The sequence below is a fragment of the Chlamydotis macqueenii genome, chromosome 2 (assembly GCF_036417535.1).
Source record: "Chlamydotis macqueenii isolate bChlMac1 chromosome 2, bChlMac1.mat, whole genome shotgun sequence".
NCBI lineage: Eukaryota > Metazoa > Chordata > Aves > Otidiformes > Otididae > Chlamydotis > Chlamydotis macqueenii.
The window spans coordinates 3,408,434-3,433,578 of NC_141557.1; the positions used below are offsets into that span (position 1 = coordinate 3,408,434).

The 25,145-nt window shown below is 38.5% G+C and overlaps 1 protein-coding gene across 4 annotated transcripts in view; it reads right to left on the minus strand.

Moving 5' to 3' along the window:
• Window positions 1-25,145, minus strand: part of ADCYAP1R1 (ADCYAP receptor type I) — a 131,339-nt gene that overhangs the window by 28,430 nt on the left and 77,764 nt on the right. For all 4 annotated transcript variants that reach the window (XM_086741453.1, XM_086741452.1, XM_086741451.1 and 1 more), the window contains exons 4-11: window positions 23,046-23,153; window positions 10,983-11,018; window positions 10,294-10,335; window positions 8,407-8,510; window positions 7,756-7,853; window positions 7,149-7,281; window positions 4,804-4,957; window positions 1,466-1,526 (exon numbers count right to left, since the gene is read on the minus strand). In XM_086741453.1, the coding sequence (XP_086597579.1) occupies window positions 1,466-1,526; window positions 4,804-4,957; window positions 7,149-7,281; window positions 7,756-7,853; window positions 8,407-8,510; window positions 10,294-10,335; window positions 10,983-11,018; window positions 23,046-23,153 (736 nt within the window). The remainder of the gene's footprint in view (window positions 1-1,465; window positions 1,527-4,803; window positions 4,958-7,148; window positions 7,282-7,755; window positions 7,854-8,406; window positions 8,511-10,293; window positions 10,336-10,982; window positions 11,019-23,045; window positions 23,154-25,145) is intronic.

Below are 25,145 nucleotides of genomic sequence, written 5' to 3' on the forward strand. Positions count from 1 at the left end.
CCCCCAGAACAATGCTTGTTGTTTTTTATAAAGAAACCACTGAGACACTCAGCTAGAATCTGTCTAAATGTGTTGCATGCTAAATAGCTTCTCTAAGGAAAAGAAAGGAGAGGGGTTTTGGGGTTCTTTTCTTCTTTTTCCTTCTGTGAGACATTTTCCCCATCTGCAAAACGCAATGACTGTTTGGGCTCCTAAGAGAAATTAATGCGTCTAAGACCAGTGTTGTAATCATAATAACAACACAACAGGGGTTTCTGGCTTATTTTCCATGGAAATAAATGATTTAATTTGTCTTAACGTCAAAATAGAACGTTAGGTCAAAGCTCTGGCAACCCCTGTGGAGGAAGGGTTTTATGTGCTTTCCAAAAAGAGCATGAAAGAACAAGGATGAAAAAAAAAACCTGATAGGACAGTGAGTCCTGTGCAAATTTTTGATCCAGGTATGTCTAATAGAAAGTACAATTAAAACATAAGCCTAAATCTCTCAGAAATGGAACCTGGGTACATAAAGGCACGTTTCAATCAGATCAAGGTTTTCAAAGAATCACTGCTAGATTTTCCAAATTTTATTTGGTCTCCCTTATTCCCAGCATTTTTCTAACATCTCACCAATTGCAAACAGAGCTGCCCTGAAAACACATTGTGAAGTTTGTGTTTTCAGGGTGTACATACATGTCCATTCCTACCAGCTACATCTGCTGCTCTATCAGACCAGTCAGTCTACTGACTACCACAATGTGCAGGACCATCTCTGGGAGCAGCCTTTCCTTCTGATCCTTTAGAAAAGGATACAGGATATTTGCAGGATGTTTGCCTACTAAAAGAGACATTTTGGGTAGAATCTATCCTCTTGAATTCGTTCTGAAATTATTCCATTTCCCTGTTTGTTTTTTTTTTTTTTCATATAGAATACAGGATGTAGATTTCTGCATCACCCCTACTCATCTCCCCCGCTAGATATGTGGAAGAAAACTCTCCAAGTGGAAGATAAACTCCTAATTGCCTTTGTAAATCAAAGTCCAGCTGCATCTTGTGCAAATTTCACTCATTGTATCAGAGATATTTGCAAAAATTTCTACGGTTGAACTCATCACTTTCATGTTTCTTCGTAATCAGTTGGAGAGAAGACAATCTCGGGTATGATTCACCTGACTGGTCTTTTATGATGAGGTAATCCATATCCTGGGCTCCACTAACTTAAATGAGCAGGGGCCATTGGCTCAGTTGAATGTTTACAGGGTAGATGCCTACATCTTCTTTCACGAGTTCACCAGTGCAATAGGGACATGAACATCAAACTATGGCTATGTATGCAGCTGAACGGGAAAGCACTCGAGGTTGAACACTGGACCTAAACGACTTGCATACACTAATCAATGTCAGAAATGAAAAGAGAAATTAGTCATGTCCTCTGATCACTGCTGCTGAATGCACGTGAAATTATCTCCCACGCAGCAATACCTACCCAGTATCATCAAAATGAAGTCTCAGCACTGCCCAGACAGTGACACAAATTGTTGGGGTACCTGCAGAAGACGAGATGGTGATATCATTAGCAGTCTAGACACATTTAGTACTCAGCAATGAGCACTTTTTGCAGCCTCTCCACTGAGGTTTTATTTCCTAATAGCACTTGTGCACAAAACAATGCAATTAATTACATTAACTCAGAGCTCTAGAAACATCTGTCTCAGTCACAGGATGGGTTAGTCTTGGTGGGACCGGAGAAACAAAGTTGTTGTTTTACATCTTGTTGCATTAAATGTAAAACAGTCTGTACAAAATAAAGCATCAACATCAGCTTCCCTGTCTAGAGTTACTGTAATTATGCGATAATCACAGCGTGGCAGATGTAGAGCTGTAATGGCATTATTATACTCAATGTATTCTTACGTGGTTTTGCCATAAACGATTTGCATATGTTACATTTTCTCTGTTATTGTGTAAATATATGATTTTGCTCTACTGATTCAATCAAAACAAATCAGTATAAGGTAGTTTTCCTTTACTCACAGTAATATTTCTATTTTTTAATGGGGAAAAAAAAGAAAAGAGAACATTGGGGGCAAGAATTTCATTTTTGTTTCAGACATTTCTTTACTCTTTAAAAATTGCACGTAAAATAAAAATTACATCAAAACAGTTGGAATCCACTGAGAAACCTGGATGTATTTTCCTTTCTGAAAACAGTAAAATACAGTTTTTCAGTGGAAATATTTTTTAAAAATAATACAGTCTGGCAAGAGAACTCCGGGTAAGTTGGATCTACATTTGATGGCAAATAAAACCTTTGACTAGGAAACTGTCTACATCTATTCAGACACCACTGGAAAGATAAAGTGCTAAAAAGCAAACAAAACAAGGACCTTGATAACCCTGGCTTGCAGTGGTGAGCAAGACTGTCATAAGTTGACAGGAACAAATATGTTTCATACATTTTGCAAGGCTGTGTTGATGTCACCTTAATTAGTCATTCAACTGAATCCATTTAAGTGAGTCTCTGTCTAATCTCATGTTCCTGCTATCATAATAAAAATAGCCCTGTTAGACCTAGATGACTGATGAAGCCCTCCTCCTTTAAAAAGTCACACAGAGAAATATTTGAAAAGAAAATGATAAAAAGAAATAAAATGACAGGCTTTTGGGAGAAGAAATCATGCATATTTAATTTAAATTGACGTCTCCTTTTCCCACATGAGAATACCTAGAAAACATTGAGATCTTTGTGCCCTTAACAGATGTACAATAATAAAAATAATCTTTGAATATCAATCAGGAGTATGACGTGCTATTTAGTTTGCAGTGATTCACAGTATATAAATTTTCATGGTATTAATAGGGTTCCAAGTCTGAAATACGGACAGAAAGGCAGAATTAGACTAAACTTGTCATAAAAATAGAATTGAAAAAGCACTATTCTGATCAGCTTGGAGTTTTGAACCATCTGCTATATGAATATACATATATTCTCATTACTTTTCTTTGCCTCAAAAGATATATATATCACCGTCATCTTCATCTCAGCTTCTGAGTAATGTTAGAAAACAGACAAGCCACAAAGGCTGAGAAGAGAGCTATTCTTGCTGACTGCGTTTCTCCCCTGAGTAAGGAGCAGGCATTAGGAGAGACCTCAGGAAGACAGCAGTCTATCTGGAGAAGTTACCAGCAGATTGCATATTTAAGCAGAAAAAAATTGTCTGGATTGACATAGCCATATGTAGTTCTCATTAATCAAATGAGAACACTGATGTACTCAGCACATTTTAAGAAACAAACATCCAGATGCTGCAAAATGCTGAGCTCTTGCTTATTGATGCTTCAGTGCAACTCCCTCCCCACCAGCGCTGAGCTGAAGGGCTGCTCTTGCCCTACATGACTTGCACTCAGAGTCTGGAAGTGCTTGCAAAGTGTCGATTGCTCCTACCAGGTCAGAGGAACTGCTATTCAAGTTGAAATATGCTGGAGCTGAGATTCTCTTTGTGTTATTAATGGATATTATTTACACTGAACAGCTAGATCTTATTTATGGTGTTCAACTGAAGACCAAATATTCTGAGGTTACAGGTCAGAATCAATCCATCTGGGTAGTTCTTTCGTTACTGAGACTGTTTTTTTTTAAAAAAAAAAATATTCAGTTAATAAGCTATGTTGCAAAATTCTCACATTCAGACAAACTTGCAAATACGAAATTTTGCAAACTTAGTTAAAGAAACCCAGCCTCTGGCTTATGTTCAGATTGCAAAGATTTACAGACTGTTTTCTTTTGTAATTGTCACATGTTCACGTACATAACTCCCAAGTTCTCTTTGAAAACAATCTTGTATTTCAGCTATAATGTGATTGTACATCTGTGGACAGTACAAGAGGAACTTTGAACGTCCTTTTCCAATAGTTTATTTTCCAGTAGACTTTTCCAATAGCCATCCTTTTCCAATAGATTTATATGTTGTAGGGTTTTTTTCCAATCACTTGTTCTCTTCTTTCTTTTCTATACCTTTGTTCCTATTGCAGGGAGTCTTTGCTAGGAGACCAGAATTATTGTGTATATACAACTGCCTCAGGAGGGAAAAAACCAAAAACAGCTGTGGATTACTTGAAGGTTTAAGTTACATAAGGATTTTTTTTTTCAAAGGAGAACAGTTTAAGCTGTATGGTTTGTATGTAGACATTGCACATAAATATACAGGATAATTTCCAGATTATTTCAGAAGTATATTTTTTTTAAACACAAAAATTGAGCTTAACCTGCTCAGGGAATATTTAACATGCACGGTGAATGTATTCTTCTGCATTCACCATCTGACTTCTAAAAAAAACATCAGCAAAGAACTGTTTGAGTTAACATGTTACAGGAATCAATTTATCTCCTGAAGGCTGGCATGAAAATTATTATACTGGTTATCATCACACAACTGGCCTTTCTGAAACAAACCCAGGTATGATGACCATATGTGGATACTCTTTGTATATGTTTTCCCATCTGGAAGGATGGGAAAAATAAATTCTTAGAAAATGGACTAGACTTAGCATTGCAGATTTGATTAAGCTAAAGAACGTGGCATTAAGATCATATCTTCTAGAAGGCAGTTCTAAGTTGTGGACTGCATCTCTGCAAGAGATGCAATGTCCTCCGGATTTGAGTTCAAGCTTATTCAGACAAAAAAGCACATCACGGTTGGGTCTACAGTAGTACTTCTATACAAAGACTAAAACTATACTTTGAAACTCTATGTGGAAATACTAGATGGTTCGCGGAGTCGTCTTGCACACTGAGACACATTTTAGACAAGAAATGTCACGTACCCCAGCCAATAATAGTGTACCAGTAGAAATATCTCCTCTCTGGGAAAAATGTTTCTACTAATAAAGTGAAAAGGTACAATCCCTCGATGAAAAGCCAGAAGTAGTTGGACATGACGCAGTAATGAAAAAATACCATCACTGCTTTGCATTCCACCTGCAGAGAATCAAGGAAAACAAAGTTATTTCCGTGTTGTTTCCGCCTAACAGATAGAGAAAATGCTTTCAACCTCTCAAAATCTCTTAATGGAAAGGAACACAGCTGGGACTGGTATTATACACTTTTAATAGTAAAGTGTCAAAAGCATGAGAAGAATGTGAGGTGCCACTTAGAAAGCAAAGCTTGAAAGGGCAGGTAGCCAATTTTAACAGAGGGAGGTTCTTGACAAGTGTCTGCAGACAGCTTGAGAATGTCTTGCGTTAGTGGGAGTTCACATCATCAATGGACGCTAATTGCTAGATTTAAGCCCCCTTCCAAGAATTAAGTGCAGAGAAGAAAAGAATCCAGTTGTGCATTAAGAAAACTAAGGAAGGATGTGAAATGACAGGATGATTGTGGAAAGCGCTGGGAGGGGGATCAGAAAGGAAGCACCCTCCTGTGTGCAGCTGAGAACTGCAGTTTCTTGCCATTTGTGGGTGTTGTCACTCAGGGATAGAAAATGAATGTAAGTGTAAAGACAGCAGGGTGATTTACTGCAAAAATGGTAGAAGTTTTCATTCATTTACTGAGAGAAAAAGCAGTGGACAAAACAAAAGAAAAAGAAAAAAAAAAGAAGGAACTGGGTTTTTTTTTAGTCTGGAGAAAAGGAGGCTGAGGAGAGACCTCATCACTCTCTACAACTACCTGAAAGGAGGGTGTAGCAAGGTGGGTGTTGGTCTGTCTTCCAAGTAACAAGTAGTAGCATGAGAGGAAATGGCCTCAAGTTGCTCCGGGGGAGGTTTAGATTGGATATTAGGAAAAATTTCTTCACTGAAAGGGTTTGGAACAGGCTGCCCAGGGAATTGGTTGAGTCACCATCCCTGGACGTATTTAAAAGACGAGTAGACACGGTGCTTAGGAACATGGTTTAGCGGTGGACTTGGCAGTGTCAGGTTAACAGCTGGACTCGACGATGTAAAAGGTCTTTTCCAACCTAAATGATTCTGTGATTCTATGACTCTATGATTCTGTGATAAAAGCCTTAGGTGGAAACTGAGCTCTACTCTGACTTTGTGAGAGTAGGATACACTTGTCTTTCCAGTGTTGCATCCTAATGAGACATCATTAGTCCTAGAAAAGTAGGACCTTACAACAAATCAGAGCAGAATCAGTGTATAAACTGGATGCTTCTGACTGGGGTAGTGAGAGGCTGACAATTTTTACTAGTTCCCACTTGCACTCCATCCTCTCTGATAAATCTACAACCAATATGTTTCAACCATCAGATCTTGAGTTTATCCATGGAAGCTCTACCAGGGATGATGATCTGGTCATTAGACAGCTGGTTTTTATGTAGTTTATGCTTTAAGTGTTTTGAAATAAAGATGCAGATGCCACTATTATAAGAGTGATGCAAACGAACTACAGATCTAACATGGCTTCAGCTTTATCATGGAGAAGAATTAAAAGCAAAAACTGGTTTCAATGATAAAGAAAAGGCTGACTAAGAAAGTACACAGCTGCACTTTCCTTGTGGAAGTGACTCACAGCGAATTTAGCTATATGGATAAAGGAGATCTCAGTTTGGGAACTCACTGTAATTCCATCATAATTACACCCAGTGAGCTGACTTATCAAATCAAATACTAGCCTCAAATACAAAAGGAATTGGGTTTACTTGTGATATATAGCTGAGAGTATCTGTGAAAGAGACTGCTTTCCATGAAATCACACACTTCAGAGACAAACAGGTGGCTAATACTAATGATTTTTTGAGAGTGTGACCATCAGGGGTATTTTCTGTGTCTGAACGGTCACCCTCTCTACGCATGGCTGCCTGACATCCAGAATAAAAAAGGGTCTGGAGAAAAACCAGACATTCAGATGAAGAAAATGTCTGCTCTAATCCCATCTATCATTATACAGATCTGTGAAAGGGAGAAACAATCTGAGTAGAGTCAGAAACCAAAACCTGCAGGTTTGTGCTGAATGACAGACCAATGGACACTAATGACGTCATGAGACAATACCTTCCACAGTTTTGCTGTGAACTGGGAGGGAAGTTTACCACCAATTACCTTCTCTCCCAATAACTTCTCAGCCTACAGTACCCAACAGGCTGCTGCCTACCTCACTATTTTTTGTTATCTTATGTTGAAAAAAAAAAAATAAAGGAAAAGGGTTTGGCTTTGGCTTTGATTTTACTTACCGTTGAGATAAAACAGTGGTTGCCATCCTGTTCAGCATAAAGAACCCCATCTTTAATGAACACAGATATTGCACGTAGGATGAATGAAACGAAGAGGTTCATGTGGATAAAGTTTCGAGTGCAGTGAAGCTTCCTAGAGTGGAAAGAGCAAAGCAGAGGAAAAGAAGAAAAAGGAAAAAAAAAAACAACTTTTCTTTTGTGGAAATACCACACTAAGCCTATCTGCACACATGGGCAGAGCTCCTAGCACCTTGGTGACAAGAATAGCAACATCTAAGAGTCAAGAGTGCGGGTAACACTGATCCTAAAGCTGACCAAGAGGAGGATTTGGGGGTTTTCCTGTAAAAGCATGCAAAGTAGCACAAAATAGACCCAGTCCAATGCAGCTACTGCAGTTACATAAAACAGACTCACAGCTTCTGCAGTTGCATCTACTGTCTACCAAAATGTGACTACTGGAGTCTGTCCAAGCTGGACAAACAACTCTATTGAAGGGTTGTCTCCCTCTTATTCTATATCTGGTGAGACAAAAGTTCAAACATTGTTCTGGGCTGATGAGCTCCAGCCTCTTTCCTCCAGTGACTGAACAGCTCATGTCCTGACTCACCTGAAACGACACAGGATAACCATGGCGGTGGTGAGGGAAACAAGAGAAGTGCTGTATCCCACTGTGTACAGAGCCTTCACAGAGAGATAGTAGTAATCCTTAGGAGGCAAACAACACACGGTTAAATGGTTCGTCTACGGTCACATCTTCTTTACCCTGTCAACATGCAGGGGGAATCGTAGGTAGGATTTGCTTCTTGAACAGCCTGTTTTCTCTTCTTGGTCCCCCTGAGATCTCACTGTATATTAGAGCATTGCTCTATGTCTGGCCTTCCCTTGGGTCTGCATACTGTGAAGCTTATTTGTCAGTGAGCTAGCAAAGGCTGGCTATATTTCTTTGACCACTGTGCATGTTATCTGTAGAAAAAAAAGTACTTGGCTAAGGGACTCTTTACTCAATAAGGGAAGAACTGGGGGCTAAGTTGTGCTTCTAGAAATTACAGGCTGTGTTGACAGTAAACACTCATATTCTGAAAATATTCAGTACAGAGCTAGGAAGGATTTAACTCTTGCTTCTCACGTTTTTATGCCCATAAATATGTGATTCTTTCATTCTAATTACCATCAAACCAGAACATGACCAGAGGCTGGACAAAAAGCATCCTGCTGCTCCCTCCCTTCATTTGTTTTTAATTATAAGATTAATTCCCACCTGGTTATCAGACTCTGTTTCATTTTCATCAAAGCCGCAGGCATCATAATAATGAGGAAAAGGTTCAGACCAGCCATCTTCAGTGCAATTTCTGCTGATGTCCCCTATGTCAAATACAGTTGGGAATGTGACATTGTTGAAGCACACCCCAGGACATACCCTCCCTCCTCTTGGTACGTGACCAAAGAAAATCTCACAGTACCACTGGGGGTAGTATTTATCTGGCTATCCACAGAAGATTTCAGTGGCATCTTGAAAGTTCAATGACATCTTTAGTGACCCAGTTCTACAATAGGCACCTACAGATGTCTACTACTACAGCTCATCATCAGAGAGCAAAAAAGTATACTCAGTGCCTCCAGGCCACCAACAATCTCATTCTTAATTGGGTAACTAAATCAGGGGTCATCTAAATGTCCATTGCTCTCCATTGACTCTGAAAGGCACCTGGGGAACACAGCTTTGATGTAGACATCTACACTTCAAACGGTTAAAGGTTAAGTCCAGTGCTTAAATATAGGGAGGTGCTTTGTGCTATTTAAGATGATCTGTATATGAGGCATCTGCAAGAAAACTGCAGATGGCGAGAAAACACAAGGCTAACATGATTTTTTTGGAGCAGTTACTGGAAGCCAAGCAGGATACTGTAGGATATGTAAAATAACCATTATATGCCTATTCTGAGGCAGCTAGATTGTTCTCTTACAGTCAGACAACATGTATCCCACTCATTTATCTTCAAGCCTAGGCTCTGATCTGAGAGTGGCTTTGTGAGAAGGGTCTGTAGGAAAACAAAGGAAAGGTGGAGTGGAAATCTCTTCCTCATCTCTGTCTCCGTAACAATAAGTTAATTTATATCTCTAGACGTCCAGTGTGGCTTCAACTGACAATTTCAAACCTGTTTCAAAGATTCTCACTTTCCTCTGCCAGTTTCAGTTTATAACCTTACCCTAAAGCAAGTGTTTGCAAGGAGGCTCAAAACTGGATCAGAGAAAACCTTGTTTTCTTTTCCTCTCTTTTTACCCTAATTGTTTGGCTAATCTCTCATAAGGACTAGCTCCTTGTCTTTCACTGACAGAGTCAAGAGGCTTAACACTGTACTGGGAAACAAGAGTTGGCAGAGGAAGAGGAAAGTGTCTCTCGACACTCACTTTGTTACTGAGGCTGCCTAAGGTGGGATGGCCCCCTGGAGCTCTTTTTAAGCACCCTTACCCTTGCCAGAGCTCGGTGACCTGGTTGAAAAATTGCCAGAGCTGGCCGTCGGCTGCACTTATTCCTCTCCAGCACAATAGAATAGCTTCCATTTATCGAACTATTACAGGTTTTCGAGTTTGAGCTGTGCCTCAACCAAAATGGATGGAAATTTCCAAGGCTGGTTTTGTTGTTTTTGGTTTTTTTTTAAATTAAGGTTGTGCTGCTTCACATTCTTAGAGTAGTTTAGTCAAGTAGCTCGTAACACTAGCAGTGACCTTATTTTAGATTATCTATTTGCCATCCATGCAGCAGAATACATCTATTTAATCACAGCATTCATTTAAAAACATTGCACTACTTGGCAAAACTTGGTAAATTACTCTTGCACATTTATACCTAGTTTTCTGTGGAAAATAACCACTGAATCATGGTCTTGACTTTCCTTAACACCATTTGGTAATTATTGTTAAGCAGGTAGATACAATTTATAACAACATACTTGCTAGATTGTACGGCTCAATAGTGGGGGAATAAATTTTCAGAATACAGCTAAAAGTAACCCACCAGAAAATGTGTCACCGTAATTAGTACTGATTAGAAAACAATACCTAAATGGTAAGAGAAAACGCTTGGAGCTTCCTTTTTAACAGAGCTACAATAAAAAGAGGAACATTCCACGGTTCTGCTTCTTACCTAGGGGAGACTGAGCTGTGCTTTCCAGCAGGTCATAATCACCTATAAAAGTGGAAATTTGGTATGAAATTGTTTTGATTGTGCTTTCTGTTAGGACTCAAACTGGTCTCTGCAGAAATCAGTGAATAGAAGCCAATTGACTTTTATTTGTTTGGATCAGGTTGAAAGGCAATAAATAATTGATTCTGTCTTTTCAGGAAGTAAACACAGCTTTACTTGTGAGTTTATATCAAAACTGAAAGTATAAAATTAAAAAATCGCTACTGCAGGCAGCGAGCACATAGCTAAAAACACGTACAATCAAACTAGGATGAATTTTACTGTAAAAATAAAGAAGTCAGATATTATATATTTAGAAAATTGAATTTATAATCCACAGATATTTAAATATGGTCAGTTTTCACAGAATTCATGAAACATTATTTTTATCCATCAATGACAAAAAACAATAATTAATTAAGTAAGACAATTTTATTTAGTGTTTTTAGGTTAGATTACACAGATTTCTAGAAATTTATCAGATTTTTACTTTCACTTTTTATCAGAGTGCTACAACGAACTACAAGCACTCATTATCCTAATTGTTGATACACAAACAACTTTTCAGTGATCTGATATTATCGTGTGCTCTACATACAGTTCTTGAGAACAGAGGTACATAAGAGGTAGTGAACACAATTGTTTCTTACCTGCATGAGTTTGCCCCGAGTTATCTACCTCCCAACCTGAAATTAGAAGAATAAAAATAATTAATTTGATCTTGATAATAATTTACTTGCTATAGGAGGAGAGAATATAGCAGAGCCTAGAGAAGAACAGCAAGAAAATTTTGTTTAAATCATTTTTTTCCAAGACAGATATTGTATATTTATGGCTGGAAAGTGGTTTTCAGCAGATGATGCATTGCATTGTATTAAATCTCTCATTATCACGGAGTTTCATCAAACTCTAGAAAGGATACAAAAAAGAGATCAGAGTTTTTTGGTGGGTTTTTTCCCACCTTTTTTTTTTTTCAGAATAAGGGAGAATTCTTAAATATTTCCAAAATACTGTATTGAAATACATGCTGATTTGTATAATAAAATTTCAAATATTAAAATAGAAAATTGTAAAAGTTTGCGGTTTGTCCTGGTTCTGGCTAGGATAGAGTTAATATTCATCTGAGCTGAGAGGAGAACTGGACCTGGCGGCCTCTATGGCTGGGGCACCCAGCTGGGATAGTTAACTCAGGTGAATATTAACTCTATCTTAGCCAGAACCAGGACAGGGTTATATTAAAAAACTCCTTTTTCTTTCTTCTGTCCTTCCAAAAGAAAATGGTGGAACGATCGGAAACCAGTCTCCCACTCACTTTAGTAAATATTTCACCTGAATTACACTGAAGTCAGACTTTCTCAAATGCTCAGTGGATTTTGGCTCAAGCTTAGTGTTGGGAGATGAATGAAGCGGAGCTTCCTTAAGCCACCGAGTGGTGCTGCTGCATCACACACAGAGTGAGAAATGTTTCCAACATTTCATTGGATGCTACAGCCAGCTAAATATTTAGATTAGCTTAGTTCTGTATCTCCTGAAGTAACCATAGGGCTTCAGGTTGTTCATCTTTAACCCTGAACATACAGTCAAATCTTAACTAGGGATTGGAAAAAGCCATTCCCCAATTTGTATGAGAGGGTTTTTACTAAAAGTGAAATGCAAACAAAGATTGAGTTGGATCCTATAGCAAAGGGGAAAGGACACAACTAAGGAAATAAAATAGTAAAGAGAATCTTTTCAGTACAGCATAAAATGCGTTTTAGAATTTTTATTTTTTTTCAAATTCCTTATCATGTAATAATTTTAAATCCATCTATCTCTCTCCTCTAAAATAAATCAAATGTGCTTTTTGATCTTGTAAGACAGAAGACAGAGGATTTAGCATGAAGATGATGATGGGAGACAAGAAAACTAAGCTGCAGCTTCAGGTAGGCTACACTGTGTCTTTGAATGGATGTATTCAACACCAAACCTACACATTTAACCCACCAGATACTCTGGAGGGTTAATCCTGAACGCCAAGATGAGAACACCCTTGGTCTCCTGGCTTCTCTGCTAGACTTCAGGTGTTTTCAAGATTTCACATCTGAGAATTCTTGGATATTTGCAAGTATTGAGTAGGTGTACTTATTCTGAAGAGAAATCACCAATGCTCAGAGCAAACATTTTCCAGTGAAGGTTGTTCACCCTACTGCTTCAGACTAAACTACCAGACGCTGCAGAAGTGCTATGTCTGTGCTCTAGATTCTTGGCAGAATAACAGGGATGCCTCTGCAGAATATTTTGGACAGAACTGTTTCCCTCCTGTGCCCACCAAAATCCCGGTTTATTAGCAGTGATATAGCTCAGATATAGATGCCTAGGTGGCTAAAATACAAGTTCAGAATACCAACTTTAGGATATCCCGTGGTTTTGTTTGGTGGAGAGTCAAAGAGTAAGCCACTATTCCTTGATCACTGTGTTTCATAGCGTCTCTCATAGCCTGCTGCCACGCAAATTCATAGCTCATAATGGAACTGGTTCCTTACATGAAGTCACCTCACTCAATAGCCTGACCCACAGAAGCAGAGTAAGAAGACACTGTAAAAATCTTGCAAAAAAACTTTTTGACTCACTCATAAAAATCCAGTTTTAGGTTCTCAGTTGTACAGTGTGGCTTAAATAATGAAATGTGATATTACAAACTTTCCAGAATTCTTGTTGGAGAATTGACCAAGTCAATATTAAGTAGATTGAAGCCTGATGTTCCTGTCAGCCTGGCCTGTTACACTGATTGATCAGAAAAAAATAACTTTTTTTTTAAAAAAAAAATGTAAATTATTCAAATTTAGCTATTTTATTCCTATAAACTAAAAAGGAAGAAATAAAAATTACCATTATTTTACATTAAATATGGGTGGTAGTTGGTCACCCTGACGTTGAAATATTAGATTTTAGTTCATTTTTAATTTCATGACATCAGTAATAACAGTTAAAACATTATATTAATGTAGGCTTGTGAAATGAAGAGGATTTTTTTTTTTTTTAACATACCTGAATTATTGTGGTGTTTTAACTATGCTTGGACATTATGAAGGAATTCACATTTTTTACAATGCTAATTTTCTGGTTTCTGTAGGAGCAAACTTGCCTTTTATTAACATATTTTTCTACATCTGAGTCCTTGCTAATGTACTGAAGAAAGTTCCAGCACAACCTTTTGCTATACAGGCTTTTAGGCTTGATCCATCAACCTAATTTTCACTAATGAGTGAAGCTACTGGAAAGTCAATTAGATTTACACCGAACGTTATGCCCTGAATTACAACTAAAAGTTAAAGTTCATCTAATGAGTGTTGGGATAACATACACACATAGCCAATTATATTTGTGTGTCTATACACATATACATATAAAAGTCCAAAATGAGGGAACATACAGCATGCTGCTAACTCTGTTTATCTACCCTGTACCAGAATATGGATGTTTACATGACAGATAGCTGTGCCAATTGCTGTGCCCTCACATGTACGAGGGCATGATGAAGTAAATTTGGATTATTTCTGTGCTTAACATTAAACATGTCTGCATATATAGGGCCAAACTCTGAGCTTGCATTTGAGCTGGAGTTGTAGGAAGTACAGACATAAGGCAGTCCCTCTCATTTTTTCAGACTATTATGCTAAAACTGTTGTGTTGGTTTCCACCCCCCCAACCCCCCCGCCCCGAGTGTTTTTCTGACTTTAGAGAGACGTCAGTAAATTTACTCTGGTGTCAGTGATGTACTGTGCAAAGTTGTAGGGCACCTCACTGCATGGACTTTCACACAAGTCCCCTCCTTTCCTTACTCTTAGGACATAAACAATGAGAAATTTGTGCATCAGACTTCACAGATGAAGCAGAGAAAGTCCATCAAGATAATAATGCAACAGGCTAGATGAAATGCAACATTCTCCCAGAAATGAAGAATAAATAAAATGTGCTTTTCATCTGCATTTTGACTGGAAACCTATTCTTCAGGGTTTTAATTCAAGGTTTATAGACATGACTTACATTGACACCTATGCTCCTCACATGTGTTTAAGTAACAGCACAACCCAAACGACAGAAAGATGGACCCAAGAGCAGCTATTAAACAGCAACTTAGAACACCGTTTTTTTAGATCCATAATTGCTCACATCAGTCAATAAGCTCCTGAGGAAGCTAATGTTATCTTTGACAAAGGATGGTTTACCCAGTATGTTGACAGTGTTGTTTTCTGTTTGACCAGACTGAATAGGTAAGCGTCACTCTTTGGGAAGTAAAGCAAATCTTCCATTAGTGCTTTAACTGTCATTTTTAATTAGGTGCTATTCACAGTACTGCTTAGAGACCCTATAGAAGATCCATCAGAATGCTGAATTGTCAGTTCCAAAGACCAAACAGAGAAATCAAACACAGAAAATATTGCTTATTTCTAATTTCTACATGAAGGGGTGAAAGAGAAGACAAAAAATAACCAAAGGACTTGCCAACGGCTACCTACAGATCTTTCACGCCCCTTTCTTGCACATTTATCAGACTTTCTTCCTTAGTTTTCATTTGCCAAGACACAAAAGATGTAACTACCTTTTCACTATTCTCTGACAGATGAGAAATTTGATGCAAGCAATTGTTGCTTCTGATTTAAAGTGAACAGGACTGGCAGAGCTAAAGCCAAGAAGCAGCCCATGTACGATGAGCCTCAGAACTCGGTTGCAGCCTTTTAGATCATCTCCTTCCTGCGGAATTTGCTCTGGCTGCTTTCGGTGTCAGCTGGCATGGCAACTGCTTTATCTTCCATAGATTTGTTTATCTGAGCACAATTTGCACTTAACTCTTTTGTTGCAGCATTTGTCCCTTATTAGTGGCAGAGGGGGGAATGAAAGGCTTCTAAAATCATTCTGTCCAGAAATGGTTTGCCCACACTTTTCCCTTATTCCTGTTGTTCCCATCTCAGTATTATGTGTTGGAGGACTGGTCCACATAGGTAATCCTCCCAAAGGCTGGATTTTGGCAGCACTGAGATCAGCGTGCAAAGCTTGCACGGGTTTTACCTTGTGTTGATTCTGTCCCTTCAGAAAGTGCAGAGGCTGGGGCAGAGAGAGGTTATGGAAAACATTTCCTGCAACCGCTTCTTATCATGCTGTCCAGCTATGTGGATATTGAGCTGGTTAGGCAGGAATCTGATTTTTTTTTTTTTCCTGTTTTATATAGCACTGATTAGAAGCTGCACATTTAATTTATGAGTACGAAATAAATCGGCAAGCTCTCGCGCCTGACTCTGCAGCATCACCATGCTGTGTCTTTTCTCTCCCTTCCCTGATGCTGCATGCTGCTCTCCCGCACCAGCAATCTGTTCTGCCGGCTGGCAGAGCCGTGGTTGGGAACAGCAGCCTGCTTAGCAGCTTTTCTGGGGCTTTCTGAACACAGCTACCTCTTCCATGCTCTGCCTGCTGCTTCTCACGGCCTTCGTCCCCTCCTGTACCTTGGCACCCGTGATCCCACATGCATACTATCCAAACATCCCAGTTCCTTAATTACAACTCTTTTTTGTGGGAGTGGGGGGAAGTGATCCAGAAGCAGCTGCTAGATCTTTGCAATCTCATTAACAGGATCTGCAGAAAGTGGCAGCCAGGCAAGGTGACAGAGAACATGGCCTCCCAGGTTCCTAGACCTTTCCCTGTGCCAAGTGCTTCCCTCCACTCCTTCCAGGGTTTTTGGTCTCTTCAGCCTTATGCACAGACAACACTTTAAATTATGGATTGAAAGTCATTAAGCACTTGGCATTTACTGTATATTGCCATTTGCCTGGTCAAAGGGATTTTTGAACATAGTGCTCACACAGAGACAGTACAAAATTAAGCGGTATTGCTCACTGAATGTAGAAAACAGAAAAACTGAGGTGAAGGAAAATTAAGGGTAACATTAGGAAGCCTGGTTCATATTTGGATGTTTGAGTAAGAATCAGTGACTAAGGACATCTGAGGAACTGATCCGGTTGGGCAAATTCATCCCACCCTATTTGCTCACCTGAAGATCATAGAATCATCATAGAATGATTTGGGTTGGAAGGGACCCTTAAAGGCCATCCAGTCCAACCCCCCTGCAAGAAGCAGGGACATCTCCAACCAGATCACGTTACTCAGAGCCCCGTCCAACCTGGCCTTGAAGGTTTCCAGGGATGGGGCAGGCACCAGCTCTCTGGGCAACCTGTGCCAGTGTTTCACCATTTCATTATTAAAAATTTCTTCCTTGTATCCAGCCTGAATCTGCCTCCTTCTGTTTTGAGACCATTACCCCTTGTCCTGTCGCTAAAGGTCCTGCTAAAAAAAGGTAAGTTCATCTGCTTTTTAAGTCTCCTCCCATAAAGAGCAAAGAGACTGGCACTTGCAGAGGGTGACTTGTTTTAGACATCTACCATAGAATGAGATGAACGAGCTTCTGCAACTTCTTTGTCACACAGTGATTTGTGCAAAACATTGCAGTGAAGGCAGTGATGGAACTGATATACAAGTCATTTCTTCCTATATCCCATACCAACTTCAGGGCACATGGTTTAATGATACAGAGAAAAGAAGAGTCAGGGAATCATGCCTGGAGATCATGTGAGAATATCAATGAGGTTCCATATGGAGAACATTAAGGACAGTATATAGGGCTGGCTGAAGCAGGTCTGAGGTACAGATTTGATCAGTAACATGTAAGGGAGATTATGACTTTCTTCTTTTCTTCATCTTTCTCATCAAAGGATATGAAACTAGCAGTGGACTGAGGTCACCATAGCAACTGCTAGGCATCATCTAAACGTTATGTGCATCCTTCCTGTGTGGCTGACTGTGACAGAAGCATCCATCAGCGTGCAAGATCAACACAGACACTATTGAAAGGTCTGCTAGCTCCGAAGAGGGCAGGGGTCATATTTCAGAGAAAAGCAAATGCTTTTCAAATAAGAAACAAGGAGGATAAGAAATGTAGTTCAATAGAGATTATAATTTATTAAATAAGTCTAGTAGAAGAAAGCACATTAAAGCGCTCGCTTAAAGGCAAAAATGAATGTGTGCCCATCGCACATAAAATCTTGCAATCAGCTAGAACACCTTTCTCAGTTATCTGAGTCAAAAGGAGAAAAAAGAATAGAGCAAAGACTGCTAGTAAAGGTTGATCCATCTGCCTATGTTACACCTACAGAGATACTTCTATGTATCACCTTTTGCTGCCCAAGTGTTCTCCAAACTACTCAGCAGCTCTCAGCATATTCCGCTCTTGAATACTTCCCCAGTAGCATGATTTTTTTTTTTTATTTTCCAAGGCCAAATTAGCTTTCAGATCATATTGACAAAGGTCTTAAGCTGCGTTACAGCTTTGCCCTGGCCACTGCAGGATGTTGTCTTGCAAAGGACCAAGGATTTGATCTTTAGCTGAAATGTTCTTGGTTATGTTGCATGCTTGAGTATCAGAACCACAGAGACCTATGTCTCCATAATTCGGTGGGAAAGGCCGTAAAAGATCTTTTTCCTATTAAAAGCGTCTTATGAGGCCTTAACTACTTGATTGGAAATGTAGATGCACTTGCTATTCTTTGATGGCAATATTTTCCTCCCAGTTGCCTCTGCACTGCAGATAGACTTTGTGATGCTGTGACTGAGGAGGCATGCTTAATTATAGCTTGTCCTCCTCACTTTGGAAAAGCTGAGGTAATTCCCTGGCTTTACTGCCTGTGGAAAGGCTAGAGATGAAAACCAGCAGGAAAGGACTTGTTTCCTAGCATGCACTATCATTTTGGTTATTTGCAAGAATTATTATTTGTAACGTCGACACTTGGTAGGTCTCCTGTATCCCTCCTTTATATCACAATTCTTTCTAGGACTTGCTGAACATTAAGCAACAATAACATGTATGCAATCTACAGACAGCTTTGAAAGCTGTCTAAAACCTTTATCTGTTATATATATATATAAAACAGACACCCTTTCTTCTGAATGCTACATAGGATCCTATATGAAGTGAAAGATGAAACTAAAGTGAAACAACAAAGTCCTACTTGTTTCAAAGACTAATTAAGCTCTGATGGCTCATTATTCTCCCCATGATGGAAATGCTATGGGATGGGTCATGTCTGTTTTTCAGAAACTAGTCTTCTGTTCCGGTGTTTTTTCTTCCCTTGGTTTTCAAGCAGGATGCTGATATATCCACCAGGGGTGAAATATATCTGAATTAAAATCTAGACCTTTGCATTGATCTTTTGCCTTGCCTATTTGACAAGCAAATGCAATTTCCAATTTCAGTCTGCTGCAATGCTGACCTTAATTTCAGTTAGTAGCAAAGAAATTCTGCATCTTCTACCTCAGTAGAAAACACGTGCAAAATCTTCCAGATGTGTTTTGTTATTTAGAAGGCCCTTGATCTTTAACAGTCACTTTTTCCTTTTTCTACGTGAAAAAATACCAAGACATAACCCAAAATAATAAAAACTGTAACTTGCAAATATTGTCAACAGCTTTCACCTTGGGAAGACAATGGCTCTTATTGTCTTTTCACTTGGTTTGGGAGGTACGTACCATCTTCACAGTGGTGTGTAGTCAGCACTTACAGACTTTACTAAGACTATTTCCCCAGAAATGACACAGAAGGGCTTTACACACATGGACGTGTAGTGTCACTTCCTCTCTCATTAACTCTTCCCTTGTCATCTTGTTCTGTTTGATTAGGGGTAACACCTAAACTCAGACAGGAAAAAAAAAAAAGCTACAGATGGTTTCCCAAATCCAGTTAACTCTGCATTCATAAATCCCATTGTCCATCCTTGATATCTCTAGTCCAGAATATATAAGGCTTGTTGTTCTTGTGACAAAGTACTTGAGTGTCTCCTAGTGTTTTAATGGGATCAGTAACAGACTATTTTCAATTTCTTTTTCTCAGGGACAATAAAGCTTGTTGGCTGAGTGCTGAAGTCATATAACTTCCAGAGCAGCAAAAAGAAAATTACTTTGGTTCAAAAACCAAATGTGAGCTTAGGATATAATTCCCTCTTAAACTTTGTAATATCTGGATACACTCTTGATTCTACTAGATTTTAATTAGGAACCTTTAATCTGGGTATCGACACAGAATGTGTTTTATGTCTTGTACATATTGTACACATTGTACAAAATATGTACATTTTCTCTGCCTTACATAGTAAATCATGCTTTGTGGTAATGCCCTTTTGGGTGTAGCAGATAGTGTCCTAGACTGAGCACCAGACAAACATTCTGAATTGCTGGAAAATTCAGTAAGAGCTAATCATATTTGTTATTTGGATTTGTGAATGAAAACATCTTTTTCAATGTGGAGCATATGGCAATGCTCAGAAGCTGCCTATTATCATTTGTACTGTTTTTTACTGCAAATCAAAGATCTAAAAATATGCTCATTTCTGATCTGGCTATTGGATTTCTTTCAATGGTCCATTTGAGTAATGTGGCTTTGTCGGTTCCAGAATATCTCAACCATGCAGGGCAAAGCAAGAAAAGCACAGACTTGGCTTCTGTAGATTTCCACTGCTAGGCAGTATCACCTCTGCCTGGAAAAAAAAAAATAGGCAAAGCAAACCAGAAAATTTTCCAGCTGAGAGTGCAGATCACTTGTGTTGGGGCCATCTCTAGGTCTTGCTATGTCGTACTGAAATGCAACATCGCAGCTTGACACACTTCTTTTTTCTGTTCAAAGACACCATAGAATGCTTTAAGTATACTACAATTTAGAGTGGTTGTCTCTGGAGTTGGTATTGGGAAGGCACTGCAGAAAGAACAATACACAACAGTGACAGCATGGAAGTTATAGCTCCCAGTGAAAATAAAACTGTGAATTGATGAATACCAGTCAACGAAACGAATGTTGAAGAGGAAAATAAATTCATATTTAGGAACCATCCAGAAGGAAAGCCACTGTAAATCCTGTTAGAAAAGACTCAGGAGCTAATATGTTTTTTTTTCATGTGGAGAGATTTTGAGAATGATCTTACTGTTCACAGTCTGCATCTGAAAGGAAATTAAAAATTCTGATGATTGTGAAGGAGCAGAGAGGTGAAATGAAATTTCACAAGGAAGGGTCAGAAACCACACAGCATGGGATTTAACATTAGGCTTTCTGTATGGCATTGACACCAGTTCAAACATTACTTCTGAGTTCAATTGTAGTGAAGGTTAGAGCAGGGTATATTTTCAAATTAAAAACAGTAACAGCTGGTATTTTTAGCTAAATCCATAGATAATTTTTTAGCAAAGCATCTCTCCAGAGGACAGCTTAGTTGGTTAATTTTATTTTGTAGGTTTTGGAGTTTGGTTTTGGTGTTTTTTTTTTTTTTTTTTATTTTACTGCATATGAAAATCAGACATCTAAGTCAAGGCAGCCAAGTTCCTTTCTGAAGTTCATAAAATAAACAGCCCCCTCCAGTGACTTCATTCATCTCATAAGCATTTGAGATAGGTTGGAGGAGACATCTTCTGCAAGTATTCATTAATTTCCATTTACTGAAACAGAAATCCATGTGATCAGCTCAGACGTTCACATATACTTTTAGACATCCAAAGCCAAGTAAAGTAATTCCTATACCTTCTTTAAGATTAACACTTCCCTGTCATATTTTTTGCCTGTTGTTATACAAGCAGCTGTACCTAGAGGTGCTTCAGTGCTTCATAGAACAAATATTTTTTAAAGTATAATTTAAATCTATTGCTACTGTTTGTAAAAATAATGTATGGTCATATAAAAATTTTGCTGTATTGAGAATGAATATGCTATTAATAAATATTTGTGTCCATGCATAGCCTAGTTATGTATTCTAGAAATATAGCAGCAGCTGGAGGATACCTTAACGATCTGTAAAATGGGATTAGCTGTGTCTTAGAAATATTTTAGTTATCTAATAACCCTTTAGTTAAGGAACTGTCATAAAATGTGACTTTTTTCATTAAGTCCTCATTGAAACAAATATATTTGGCTAATTAAAACTAGCAGCAGTGATACAGAACACTCGTGCTGATTCACCCAGGAGAGTGATTATGGATGTAGATATTTCGACCTTGGGGTCACTAGTGCAAATCCAGCTGGATCCACAGAGGTTTCGAACTACTCCAGATTAAATGTTTATTTGTTTATCTAATGAATTATGAATCTTGGTTTTGTTCCTACTGAACAGATGTCCAAAACCCCCTCAAACCCAGGACTACAAGAATTAACAGCTGTCACTTTTGTCGGTGATTCTGTAAGGAGATAATGAAAGCAGGACATATGTTCACACTGGACTGACTACTCCTCCCCCAGGGTCGTACTATCACCCTGCTACAGGTCAAATGTGAAGTACAGTATGTGAACAGGTCTGTAAATCCTAGGCAAATAATTTTAAAAATATTATTTCAAGCCTTTATTTTACGTAGCTCTATTTATAGTAGAGCTTTTAATTTTTTTTTTCTAAAACATATATTACTTTTTTTTTTAAAAAAAAAAAAAAAAGTCTTTCCCATTAACAGGTAACAGGTTAATGAGGCACTGGAACAGATTGCATTGAGCTAACCTTGTCTTTGAGGAGGGAGATAGACTAGATGATTTCTCAAGAGCACTCCTAGCCTTAATTACTTCAGAAACGATAGCACCATGGAAAAGAAATTTCATCAGTAAAAGTGAAAAAGCACCATATTTGTGGGGGATATAAATAGAAGTACCAGAGATATTCCTTGAAATAAAGAATACTTAAAATGTCTATAGCAGAGCTGCGTGGACAGGACAGCAGTGGGGGAGATTTCCTGAGCTGTAGATGTACATGGCACCGCTCTCCGTAGTATTGAACAAGAAATATTCCTGAGCATTGCACCCAAAACAGTCAAGGAGACAGAGGAAAGTGCTATGTCGGCATGTGATAGCACTCTGTAACTTGAGGGTATGTATGGGGTGTAGGTTACAAGCCACAGAAAATGGAAAAATGGTCCTAATGGAAATTCGGACAGGCACTGTATTGACCAGCAGAAAAGAGAAAATGCACCAGCCTAGTTGATCATCTGCAGTAGTTTTTGCAAGAACAAGAGACAACTCTACTAGGCACCAATGCATGCTGGAAGCAGAAGCAGCCCAGATTTCCATTCTTTCATTTGGTTTCTTGGTTGCTATTGTCAGCTGCAAGAGGTAGAAGGATGGTGATGGCTCATTTCTATAGACCACAAAAAAAAAAAAAAACCCATGATGGAGCTTCTGCATCTCTCCAAGAATCTTTAACTCCCACTGACTCTTTTCCAGTCTTCCAGCATGGAAGGTCCTAATGTCGGTCAGCTCATGTCTATGTTCTCCTAAGGCGTGAGCAGACTCCAGTTTTGAATTACAGTTATTTTCTAAAATAAGTTTGAATTGTGATACTTAATTATGTGAGATCCAAACAGTTTTAGGTCTCATTGATTTCAGTGGAGATCTAAGGGTAGAACATCCCTTTAGTAATTAGAGCTGGTGATATTTTAATGTTGTACAGACTGTGAAGGCTTTTTTTTTCACACATTCCCTGCTCCCACCGCACACACACACACACATCTACACACAAACTGGTTTTATGGAGTATTTTTCTAAATTGAAGCCCAACTCCAGACCTCTGTAGAGTTTTTTGTTTCCCTGAGTATCTAAGTGAGGTTTTACATTCATGTCAGCTATGCAGCCTTATCTGACAGAGGCAAAGAACAAAGAGAAAATACTTTACCATCTTCAGAGATGATAAATCTGAAGAGTGCAGGACACTTGACAAAGACAATTTCACCCACACTTGCAGGTTTCCAGCATGTAATATTGTCCCACATTCCTGGGCAACCTACAGAAGAGAACGAGGGATAAAATACATTAGTGATGGACATCCATTCCTTAGTTATTATTGTGCTTTACAGTTGGTTCTTTCTTCTATCAGTAAAAAATGTCCTTGTGTAGAATAATAAACAGTATCATTTTCCAATAAGCTTTCCCTGGAATAAAATAGTCATCATTCAGACGAACAGCATAAAATACATAGTTGCATGGCACAATAATGATCAGACTTAACCTTGGCAGAAAATAACATTTCTTAGTCCCAGTTAAATCACCCCAACATACACTAGAAACAAATCTTCCCTTGATCATGAAATCTACTGCCATGTAGTATCATTTAGCTATCTTTCACTATTGCTAAGATAAATCTTCAGGCATGTTTGATTTAAATTCTACAGATTTCTGTTTGCTCTCATCCTTGTCAAAGGGTGGGTAGTGGCACATTTTTGAATTTGACCCAGGGAGATGACTGGAAACTGAAAAACAGATTCTGCTTCATCCTACAGCCAGTTTTGTGGATATGAGGGATGCTCACCTCTTCCATGTTCTTAATTTTCTTTAAAAAAATATATCTATTTGGAGTAGAAATGCACTTCCTTAGTAAAGAACAGTTGTAATATCATTCACTATCTTTACTGTAGTCTGTGCAGTAGAGAATATAAACTCACAATGTCAAAAGGATGATTTTGACCTCTAATGGTTTCTTGCATGAGCTAAAGACAGAATCAGACCTTTAGCAACTGTTCAGAGATTGGGCTTCAGGTAACAAGCTTTGAATTAGAGATCTGAGTGTTAAAGAACCAACCTCCAGTTACAAGCATGAAAAAAGAGAAGATAATGGGATTGTGGATGAGAGGTGTCATCTTTTAGGATATTAAAAAAAAAAAAAATCAGGTCCCATGTGCTCTTGTAAATACAATAAAGGAACTCAGTTCTTTCTTCTTTCTGAGCAACCTGATCTGGTCGGAGATGTTGTTGTCCTCCCTCCTTGCAGGGAGGTTGGAATGGATGGCCTTTAAAGGTCCCTTCCAACCCAAACCATTCTGTGATTCTGTTCTTTCTGACCATTGTGTCAGAGACATGGCAAACCATGACTGACTTTCAAGAAGCAGCTATCTATGCATGACTCCTCTTGTAATTCTGTAAACCACCATCTTACTAGCCCATAAACCTAGAAGACTTAGCCAATGTACAGAAAAACTTAGAATAATCTCTCAAATTTCCTGCTTATGTCTAAAAAATGACTTAGTGAAAGAATCTCAAATGGGGATCATCTTTACCTCAGTAGAAAAATAAAGAAAAACTAAATCTGTATAACTCCATTACTTATTTGCATTTGATGTTGAAATCAAGTACATAATCTTATCAACTGTTAAAAGCCGCAAGCTCCACGGTTTTCTAAGAGGTTTGCTGTTGGTATGCTCTTTGTTTGACTGTGTGCCAGGAAAAATAAGATTTTCAGTAAAAGCAGATAATACTTCAAAGTGTCATACTTTTAGTCTGGCACAAGTACAGTATAATGAGGTTTGGGTGATCAACTTGTAAAAACAGTGTAGGCTTTATCAGCTTTGGTGATAATAGCAGATTTCCATCAGTGGAGAGTGTATGCTCACAGGACTGGACTTGGTGTATTTTTTCCATCAGCTTCAGTGGGAAGCCCTATGTTTTCTCACAAAATATAAGCCAGGTATTACCACGTGTGGTGGATAGGGCAATTTCCAAGTGACATGGTGTTTGAAGAAGTAGGTCAGTCCCAAACACTGTTACAACGTTATAATGATGGCATATGATAAGAGTTGATAATCATTCTTTCAAATTAAAGGATGCAGCATCAGATTACGTAATATAAACTAAGAGCCATATAAAATTCAGATCTTATTAGCTAAAAATTCCTCAGCTTTGCCAGACCCACCAGAATACAATATTACTGCAAAAATCCTCATTAAATCACTGCAGGAGCTGGAAAAAAAAATTGAATTCTTTACATTTCTCTCTACTTTCT